The following is a 10,851-nucleotide window of genomic DNA, read 5'->3' as shown; positions in this document are numbered from 1 at the left end:
AATGAACTCAACACAACCACCACAGACAGAGATAGTATTATGTATCTAATTCTTAGTGACTGAGTCAACTGAGTGACACTGATGAGAAAAAGACCATTACATTCTTTATTATTAATTAATATCGTATATTTTCATCCTCATTGATATCATCCTCATCTTAAAAAATATTTCAATTATTATAGAATAATATCAGAATATTAATCAAATTTTGAGGAATATTTCAGAAAAAGCAACACGGTATTCTATTTACAGTAACACGGCAACACTGAGACTTGAAGAACTTGCATCCATAACCCTAAAACATTAAGAAAATAGCTTTATCAATTTATCATTCATTCAATTCAATTCCATTCATTATTTACCAACCGCACCACACGTGTTGTTATCACTTTTATTAACTTATAATAACTTTATGTAAAGTTTCGTTTATAATTTAGAAACATAATGAAAGTCCTATCAGAAGAAAGAACGAGAATATTATTCGAAAAATTAACAAAATAGTAAGTTAGATTAGAATTACAGGTTAACCTTATTATTTAAATTATATTTTCAAAAATCAAAATGATACTTACATAAACTTTATTTTCAGTATTGGTGTCAATGTGAAGCTTTTAATAGACCGGCCTGATGGCACATATTGTTTTAGAGAGAAGAAAGACCGTATTTATTACATATCGGAGCGTTTATTACAACTGGCACAAACCGTAAAACCAGATCATTTGATATCAGCGGGAACATGTTTTGGGAAATTCACAAAAACAAATAAATTCAGGTTACACATAACTGCGTTGAATTATATAGCTCCGTATGCATCATACAAGATTTGGGTGAAACCATCTGCAGAGCAACAGTTTCTATATGGTCATCATGTAATAAAAAGTGGTATGTTTTATTCAAATTCATTATAATAAATTGTTATTCTCCCAGATGTAGGAAGGAATCTCACTTCAAAACTTAAATTCATAGCACTGACAATATTATCTGATTGTACCAGGAATGAGTGTGTAGCGATTTCTATGTTGATTATCACATGCCTATTACTTGTTATTGTGTAATTATTTATTTAAAATAACAATTATTAAAAAGGGCAACACACAAGTTTCTTAAAATAAAAAAATATGAGTATTCGAAAGTACTTGTGTTGTTTATTTGAATATAGAATATATTTCTATTTCACTAGAAGTAGGAGTAAACTCAATCTTATTTCACTTGAGAATGGACAAACTCAGTTGTCTAGAAGTTTAGTATACTACCTTCATCAAGAAGTCATCCTTACTTCTTGATGGCTCCAGGTTTGATTCTCTTCTATCAGGATGCAAACATTGATAGTATCATTATTTGTAATGTGCTGGTGTTTTCTATGGATATTAAATATTTATAAAAAATATATTTCGGTAATTGTTTAGTACCCATAGTAGTATATACCTGTGGTTAATAAAGATATAAGAGCAGACATGAAACTAAAAAACTGTAAGTTTATTTAAAATGTGTCAGCCAAGTTCATGCTCATTCTCGGCTGAATCTATTCCTCCTGTATTATTTTGTATATTCTAATTATGATTACAGGTTTGGGAAGGATTACCGAAAATACTCCAAAACACCAGGGTGTTGTTATTTACACTATGTCAGATGTACCTATTGGATTTGGAGTTGCAGCTCGGAATACCACAGATTGTAGACATGCAGACCCATTAGCGACTATTGCTTTCCACCAAGCAGACATTGGAGAATATATACGCTCAGAAGATACCCTCACATAATACACACTATTTTAAATATTTTATCTTTTATTATAATTCTATACCCACGACTTTCTATATAAGAGACTACTGCCTCATCTGTAGAATAGATAAGATTTTTCGCATACTACTGCCGCCAGCCCTTTCCCTTTAGTGAAAGAAATGAAAAACTACAATGCATATTTTATAAAGAATTAACAATGCTTCTGTATTTTTATGTCATAATTAAGGAGTCCATATGTAATTAAAACTGTTCAGATTCTTAGTTGTAAATATTTATTTGCTTATTTAAAATGTCTCTTGAATATAATTATACACCAACACATACAGGCATCCTAATTATACAATATGTAACATTGTAAACAGCCTTTAAAAATGCCAGTAATTGTTTTTTTAACAAATCTTTATTAATTTATTACCAAGACTCATTCCATTCTGGCTCAGCATTGCCAGCTTCAAGCATATCCATTTCCTCATGACCAGTCTCACCCTCGTCATCTTCTTGCATGCCATCTTCCATTATGTCGTACTTATCTTTGTAATCAATTCCATAGACATCTTTCATCTCGTTAATAAAATCTAGTGGTATTTTGAACACTGGCATCTCTGAAGGCCTAATTATCAGCTTTCCACCACCTGTGTGAATTTAATTGTTATGTCACTATTGAAAGAATGAAATATAACGTTCCTCTACCAGAAAATCCAATTACATAAAAAAATAACAATGAGTAGGACAGGTAAGAATGGGTGTCGTAAAATAGCGGTAGAGCAATTATAATTTAGTCCAGACAGACTTTGTACAATAATAATCATAAAACTCTTTATTGTGTACACAGATGAAATAATTAAAAATAGTTACCGTTACATTATCGTCCATAATAAAAGTCAGTTCATAGTACTTACCTATTACTTTACCATCCATAACGGTCATAAATTTCTGGAACTGCGACTTGGGAATATTGAGTCTCAGTATGTTATACAGGCGGTCCGACCTGTGAATTTTGGTAGCTTTGAATCGCATTAACGTTTGATTCAACTGGTCTGGAAGAGGTAAATAAGGCTCTCCGTACACCTGTATAAAAAAAAGCAATTAAGAAAGAGATAATTTAGGACATCTCTCACCGTAACCTTCGTCCGTCTAGGATTGTACTCTTGCACGTTCCTGCTCATCGTACAAGCTTTGTCTTTAAATCTTTCCAGCTTTAGACTTTAGAATCCTTTGCCTCTTGACATTAGGCTAGTGCGACCAAATTTACCTTTTAATCCAAATTACGAAAACATCTTTACAATAACTTTTGTAAATAAACTTACAACATTAATTCATCGACAAAATTATCTCCCGCTTTCACTGGACTATTCATTGTTGATTTTTATTGTGTATAAATATGATATGAATATGTACTTATTAAAATATATTACGTATTTATATTTAAGCATATATTCATTTGGATATATATTTTAATTTATTATATTTATACCTACTTCCTTCCTTTTATTATTTTTAATTCATGTTATTTACTTATATCCACCGCCCATTAATCTATGTTTGCCCTATAGTCGACTGGTACAAAATCCCTTATAGCATTAAGGCCGCCATATGCACCATTATTTTTGTATTTCTACATTAAAGTTTTAATAAATAAATAAATATTTTAGTAGTAAAAATTATTGATAGAGACACTGATTATTATTAAAATGGCTATTGATTGCGCGCTACATATATAAAGTATAGTTGTGAGTTCCACAGACACAATGTGTACAGAGAAATAATTAATATTAATTAATCCTTACCCGAGCTCTTTCATGTTTTAATATATCAACATTCGTGTTATCAGCTATCGTCTGTTTTATTATCTGAAAGAAGAAATAAACATAAACATTTACTGGACCAATAATATATGGATGATGGAACAGTTATCTTATCTACACTACATAGTCGGAAAGGATATATATGCAGGGATATGAAAATATCCCCTAACACAAAGTTTCCCAACCTTTTTTGTGCCTCTTAGCCTTTCTGAAGTTCTTATGCCCAAATGTAAGATACATAATATACAAAATTAAACCATTGAATTGTTCACTTAATAAACTTAAATATTTCATGAAGAAATCACTAGTAAACAATACAAAGTAAGATTTTTCTATATTATTATATCACTAGAAAACAATACAAAGTAAGATTTTTCTATATTAGTTTATTATTTAAATGTAGTGATAAAACAGATATTTAAGAATTTACTTTTCACAATAAAAGCCTGGCTCGGAGCGAAAACGTTGAACTCCAATTGCCAAGTGCAGCGCCAATTTTCGAAAATTTTTTTGTTTATTTTTTATATTGAACTAATATTTAGTACAGCCTTGACAATATTCTTGCAAAAATAAAATTGCTTTGTACATACAGCAGCGTTTTGTACACGTTTAGTTTATAGTTAAACAATTCAAATAATATTAAACAACAAACAAATAAAAACCACATAGTGCGGTAACAAAATAAATTTAAGTCCTTATTAAATGCATACTGATGAAACAATTATTAATAATTCTAAGTAGTTAGATAATAATTTGTATGTTAAATTGGACACAATCCTTATTTTGCGAATTATAGTGGGTACATAATAAACTAAGCATACGGCAGTACCAGTACCAAAGAAAGAAAACTACCCCCCGTGCTAGTTTTTATTAAAAACTGTTACGGCAAGGTAATGAGTCCAGCTCGGTTCATACTAATGATACATTTAAATATAGGCTCTATTGTATTCACTTACAGTTGATTTTTACATTCTATTCATCCAAAGGGGTAAATAACAAACAGTATATGCAAAAAAACAGACAAATATGCGGATTACAGACTAATTCATAAAAAGAAACTTAATAACTACTACCAGACAATTTATTAATAATAACAATATATTTACTATTTCTATGTTTTGAATACATATAAATATATATATACACATATACACACACACACACATATATATATCTTTTACAGTATATTTTTTACACACATGTAAATATACATTCTATACACGTATATATATATATATTTACATAGACAAATACGTGATTATTTAATGGGATTTGTATAATAGAATACACAATAAATTTTATCAATAAGATACTATTAATTATAACATAACAATGTATAAATGTATATACAATACATATATAATGTATATATGTATAAACGTATACAATGTAAATATTCCACTAAAGACAAATGGGCACAAGGGTTGTGGGCCCTATGTTGATAAACACTAACTCTGATCAGCTTGGCACAAGATTGCGCTGTGTGTATTATCCTGTGACATTATATTATAGTATCTAATGTATAATGGTACATACTGTAGGCATATGCTGTAACAAATTCTTGAGTTCCTGACGCACTCTTTTCTGTGCATCTCCTAGCTCTTCGACATTCGTTTGATCATCTACGTCCAAACTGCTTATATGTTCAACGATCTGAAATGTAAACATATATTCATAATCTTTAGTCATAGGATGTTTTTATTATACATTTGTTTTGATGTTCTGATTATATTGTAAAACTATTGTATTTTCCCTCCAATAATTCAGTTACGACATTTTTTTTTCTCCAATCTTATTCTCGTCTCACAATGTTAGTTACAATACTCCTCCGAAACGGGTTTCGGATTTTTAGGAAATTTTCTATGCATATTCAGTAGGTCAGAGAATCGGCTACTATCTATTTCTTATACCCCTAAGTGATAAAGAAAGTAAGAATTACTAACTTACTATCAAAAACTTTATGTTATTTACCTTGTTCGTTATTTTATCTGAGTATTTATTTCTTAATTGTATCATTCTTTCTGTAGATATATTTTCAACATCTGAAATAAATATAAACCTTTTTATTTTGACTATGAAATGAAATAATTTTATTGCTAATTATTGGTACAGTAATAATAATAATATCTCAGAACAGTTCACACAACGTAATCTAGTCCCAAGCAAAGCAAAGCTTGTGTGATACAACAAACACCTGATATAAATTTGATTTTTTTGTTTCTGTAAATAAATACAGATTATACATAGATAACACCCAGACCGATACAAACAATCATATTCATGAAAACAATTTTTTGTATCATGCGAGGAATCGAACCCATGACCATCAGATAGTAAAACGGTATGCACTAGACCACCAATGCTGTCAAACAGTGGATAAGATGTTACATTAAAATATTATTGCTCAGGAATATTTACCATAACAGTCAATATGAACGTATTGAGGGGAAGGGGATTGTTAGTAATGTGGATTGATAACCCCATTGCTAGCAATGTACCATGTCAGGTCGAACTCCACGCGGTTCCCCCTGGAAACCATCGTGTTAAATTCCTGGTGAATTTGTTACGATGGGCTAACTGACCTGACCTCATGCTCATCTTATCATCCTCCACTGGTGCCCCGCCAGCGTAAACCGTTAGCGCAGGCGGATGTACCATTCCATTATCAACCCTCAAAAAAAAATATATATGAACGAATTCACTTTAGTCAGTGTAAAAACTATCAATTTCTCAGTTCTACAATGTATGAGATCTCAGTTCTTTAATATCCTTTCGAAGATTGTTGTACACTTTAATTGCCATACAGAATACATCTATACATATAAATAAAATTGATGTGTCTGTTTGTAATACTGAAACAACCGTTTTTTACTACATGCATATGAATACAAATACGGTACATACAATAAAAATTCATAATCTAATTCACACTTTAATCAGGCTACAAGTTCGTTACGGAATTAGGACTACTTTCGTTATATAATGTTTAGCTTTAGAAAAATTGCTGGCACCTAACAATATTGACATCCCTGTTACTCCAGTCAACTCATGATCACTAGTGCAAGCTAGTCGAAACGTCGAGTGAGGTAAATACATACCGTAAAATAAATAAATAATAGAGGTATTTACCATAAAATTATTCCTGTGGTTAACAATATAAATCTTATTATTATTATAAACACGAACATTTGTGAGTATGGATGGATGTTTGTTACTCTTTTACGCAAAAACAACTGAACGAATTTTGATGAAACTACAGTAAAATAGCTTACACCCCAGAATATAAATAGATTATAATTTAAAAATTATGGTAATTGGGCGAAATAGGCGTGGGTCAGCTAGTAATCTATATTTAACTAAACCTGTGTCTTTTATTACCTTTAGGGGCGAGTTTAGCGGAAATCAATTCATTTTCTTCTATCTGAGAGCGAGGCATACCGGCGGAGTCTTCAATTGAGTGCAAAGTGGACAATATCATCTGAAAGTCCCCGTCGTGAGGATGCACCTTCCGATACAACTTGCTTAGATGGAAACCACCTTGCGAGGTGGCGGTGCCATTTTTATCCACGATGTACTTCAGACGACCGAGAAGTGTCTGAAAATGTCATAATCAATAATTAGAACCTTCAGTATCTTAGAGTTGAGAGATCGCCAAAAGACATTGTATTTTCCTATATAGAGTGGATAGTACAGGACCGGCGCTAGGGTCCTCAGCGCCGCATGCAATTTTTATCCTAGCGCGGTTTATGTCTCCGTATTCATGGTTAAGTTAGATTATTTACAATGATTTATTAAGTAGAAATGGATAGGTAGTATATCGATAGAAACACTATTCCATCTTTATCAATTAAAACATTCGTTAGCACATGAAACCTCTTTTTGTACTTAGCCAATATAGCCATAAAATTATTGTAATTAAAAATAAATAAAAACCTCTTTTCTTTCTGTCAGCACGGTCTATCATTTATTATTAATTTTATTGATTTTAAATGTACTATAAATAGATCGCCAAAAGACAATTACATACATAATTATATATTTGTAGAATTAAATATTAAAGCACTACAAAAAGCATCTTACCCGTGCAATTTGCAGCAACAGCTGATGTTTTGACTTTTCACTGAGTTCTACTAAACCTGTGTATTTGTATTGCAACTCCATCAAAAGTTCGCCGTGCGTCGTACTTAAAACCTGAAAATAATAAATATTTAGAATAGAATAGAAAATTCATTAATCCAAATAAACTTAATTTTAGCACTTTTGCATAATCATAACCAAATTTTTAATATACCGCTCATTCGGAAAATCGGCGTATGTGAAATGTGTATATAAACTAGCAACTAGCACTACTTTATTAGGATCAAGTATAAATAAATACACAATAAGAATAAATATTTCAGGTAATGACAAATAAAAAATTAGCTTACTTGCTGTTAATCCATGTAAAACAAATATCTGTACTAAAAATGTACCAATGATGATAGTAAATGGTTGTAAAATATCGAAATGGTTGGACCGATTTTAACGGGAATTTTATTGGCAGATACCTGATATAATAGGGAGTAACTTAGGCCACTTTTATAAACTTTTATTGATGAAAATTTTTTTATTTTAGAAAAAATAAAGTTAAATTTCACATAGACGAAGTCGCAGGTACAGCTAGTTAAAAATAAAGATAAAGGGTCATACATACATAACCAGGATCGGTGCTCTCTGGTATTTTCAATTTACGCTTCAACTTCGAACTTACATTGGGTTGCTTCCAAGTTAGTGGCGTCTGAAAATATACTAAAATTATGAAAAATCATCTGAAATAAATTTATATTATTTTATTATTATTATTAATAATTATATTAAATATATTAGTGATTTTTTTATTTCCCTATTAGACCATCTACATAAACTTGTTGGGAACTAAAGTTAGTAATGTGGAGTGATTACTCCATTACTATCAGAATTACCTTCATGCGGTTCCCCCTGAAAACCATTGTATATATGATAGGCTAACTGACCTGACCTCATGCTCATCCTATCATCCTCCACTGGTGTTCCAGTAGTGTATACCATTAGTGCAGGTGGGTGTATAATTCTATTATCATCAATAAAAAAAAATATATTAGTAAGTTATTTGACTTACCTTTGGAAGGGTAAGACATACTTCAGCAATGACTGCAGCCTTTTTAAAGTTGATACTATTAAGTCCATTCACTAATTTACCAGCATCCACATTCTTTGGAATTTTTAAATAGGCAATTTTAGTATATTGAAAACGGGGTCCAGGAACTAAAGCAATACCCTGAATGTGCCCCTTCATGACTTTTCCTATCATTTTCAGCAGTGATTTTTGATCCCACTGAAATGTAAATAAATTAGTATGGCAGGAGATAAGTAATGAGGGATTAATGGGCCCAGTGTGATAATGTACCATGTTAGGTCTATCTCCTATGGAATTAGTGAATTTGCCAAATTGGGGTGACTGACCTAAGATCACTCATCATACCTACATCTAATATATCCCCATCAGAATATAACAACATGTATGGTGCAAATGTCTGCTTAAATAATGTACCAATCCATATGTGTCCATCAAACAAGAAACTAATTTGTTTACCTTTTACAAAAGTTCTTCTTTGTAATGTTTTGACTAGTCTATTTTGAAGTAAAATGGAGTAAAACAATATTGATTCTGATACAATCCACTTTTGTATTGTTCATTCTTAGTGAAACAGAATATATGTTGTAATATTCAATGAAGAAAAGACATAAACAATATCTTAACGACACAAGTATTATTACAATATGCCGTCATAATTGCTGAAAGCAACCTTAAGTAAACAGATTTAATTATTATAGAGTGAGTGAGGTGATATTCAAAAAGGATATAATAAAATAATAACATAAACATTTGTAACATAATCAAAAGTAAAGTGAATAAATGAATAACAATATCAGATAGTTCCTTCATGACTATTGCTGCAAAGCGACACAATACAATATCAGTGGATCAGAATTAGTAGAGTTCCAGAGTTCACTGGGAGGAGTTTTATAACTGATTTACGAACAATTTTTTACTGTATGGAACAGGTTAAAAACTATGATTTGTAGATGTTCTATGACTTATTTGAGAGTTCAAATAGACTTGCATAAGTGATTAAAATGTCATACATGAACAAATAATACTTGAATTTGAATTTGGACCATTGCAAATTTGTAACTTTGAAATGGTCGGAACATAATTACAAAATTAATGTTCCAAATACACTAATTAATAACAACGATAATATAATAATATAATTAAGATCCGTTATTATTCATTAATATAAATTGAAGTTTATTTATGTCTCGAATAATATACTATGAGATATAATAATATCGAGAAAGACTTGATCGTAGTGGTATACGTTAAATTATAAACAATTACTTACTTTACAAGGAATACCCTTAAGGGCTATTATTTGCATATTGTAATCAAATTCCACTGAGTAATATTTACAAATAATATTAGACACACAAACAGACTTAGATTAAAACATGTGAATAGCCGGGTAAACTATAAATTAATTACAATCACAATTTTTCTTTTTTTTTTAATAGGTGCTCTAGTCCTGTCAATTTAGTCGCGAACGATCGAGTTTAGAAGAGAGCTGCAAAGAGGAACTCTGGGAACTAGTTTGAAATTCTTTCGCTCTTTAGTTCGTTTTATAAAATATTGTTATATGTATATATAATAATATTTTAGACCAAGAAAATAAAAAGACTAACAAAAATGTAACTGCTACAAATAATATATGACTTTATTTGTAATTCATTTATATATTATATTATATCATGTTTTATATTGTATTGCAAGTATTAAACAGGTCGAAGTGTAATACATACATTTATTATATACATATATATATAAATATTTAATTATAGGAGCCAACGAAATATCAGCGCTGCAGGTTTATGCCAAGTTGATTGCCATTGCATGTTAGCAGTGCATAAAGCTACCATTTTTTAATTTGTAAACCATGTATGCTGTGTTTATTTGTTCTGATTCATTAATGAATAAGACATTTATCTGTTTATTTAATTTCTAGTCATCACAAACTATGTAGAGATGATAAATTATTTGTTATAGAATCTATAGTAGTGACTACGATTTTTATTTTTAGTATTGCTAGCTCTCTGTATAATATAAAAGTTATTCGACGTGGGGTGGCAATAAGCCCTAGTTCACACGAACATCAATAATAATTTGATTTCTAAAGAAAATGATCAAAATTCGTTCATTAGTAACAATAATAATCAAACTGCGAAA

The 10,851-nt window shown here is 30.4% G+C and overlaps 2 protein-coding genes across 2 annotated transcripts; one reads left to right on the top strand and one right to left on the bottom strand.

The window, feature by feature from the left end:
* Positions 1–357: 357 nt before the first annotated feature.
* LOC131841430 (60S ribosome subunit biogenesis protein NIP7 homolog) lies at positions 358–1,781 on the top strand. The gene is made up of 3 exons (XM_059189747.1): positions 358–500; positions 590–882; positions 1,567–1,781. The coding sequence occupies exons 1-3, from the start codon at positions 445–447 to the stop codon at positions 1,758–1,760; spliced, it is 543 nt and encodes a 180-aa protein (XP_059045730.1). The 5' UTR covers positions 358–444; the 3' UTR covers positions 1,761–1,781.
* Positions 1,782–1,872: 91 nt separating this feature from the next.
* On the bottom strand, positions 1,873–10,152 carry LOC131841455 (uncharacterized). Its single transcript, XM_059189776.1, has 10 exons — positions 9,974–10,152; positions 8,686–8,901; positions 8,242–8,325; positions 7,629–7,739; positions 6,927–7,143; positions 5,520–5,590; positions 5,085–5,201; positions 3,531–3,593; positions 2,643–2,811; positions 1,873–2,375 (listed from the first exon to the last, which is right to left on the bottom strand). The coding sequence occupies exons 1-10, from the start codon at positions 10,007–10,009 to the stop codon at positions 2,155–2,157; spliced, it is 1,305 nt and encodes a 434-aa protein (XP_059045759.1). The 5' UTR covers positions 10,010–10,152; the 3' UTR covers positions 1,873–2,154.
* Between the last annotated feature and the right edge of the window lie 699 nt (positions 10,153–10,851).

The sequence above is a fragment of the Achroia grisella genome, unplaced genomic scaffold (genome assembly GCF_030625045.1).
Source record: "Achroia grisella isolate CSIRO2021 unplaced genomic scaffold, CSIRO_AGI_Agris_v1 utg170, whole genome shotgun sequence".
In the NCBI taxonomy this organism is placed as follows: domain Eukaryota; kingdom Metazoa; phylum Arthropoda; class Insecta; order Lepidoptera; family Pyralidae; genus Achroia; species Achroia grisella.
Note: the sequence above shows the minus strand (reverse complement) of the source record. Positions and strands in the feature narration are given on the sequence as shown.

Excerpts from the sequence above, each read along its gene's own strand:
- LOC131841430 (XM_059189747.1), top strand. The coding sequence starts at position 445 with ATGAAAGTCCTATCAGAAGAAAGAACGAGAATATTATTCGAAAAATTA. Across the intron at positions 501-589 it reads TTCGAAAAATTAACAAAATA|TATTGGTGTCAATGTGAAGC; the intron begins GTAAGTTAGATT and ends CTTTATTTTCAG. Across the intron at positions 883-1,566 it reads TCATCATGTAATAAAAAGTG|GTTTGGGAAGGATTACCGAA; the intron begins GTATGTTTTATT and ends TTATGATTACAG.
- LOC131841455 (XM_059189776.1), bottom strand. The coding sequence starts at position 10,009 with ATGCAAATAATAGCCCTTAAGGGTATTCCTTGTAAA. Across the intron at positions 7,740-8,241 it reads AGAGCACCGATCCTGGTTAT|GTTTTAAGTACGACGCACGG; the intron begins GTATGTATGACC and ends TATTATTTTCAG. Across the intron at positions 2,376-2,642 it reads TATGGATGGTAAAGTAATAG|GTGGTGGAAAGCTGATAATT; the intron begins GTAAGTACTATG and ends AAATTCACACAG.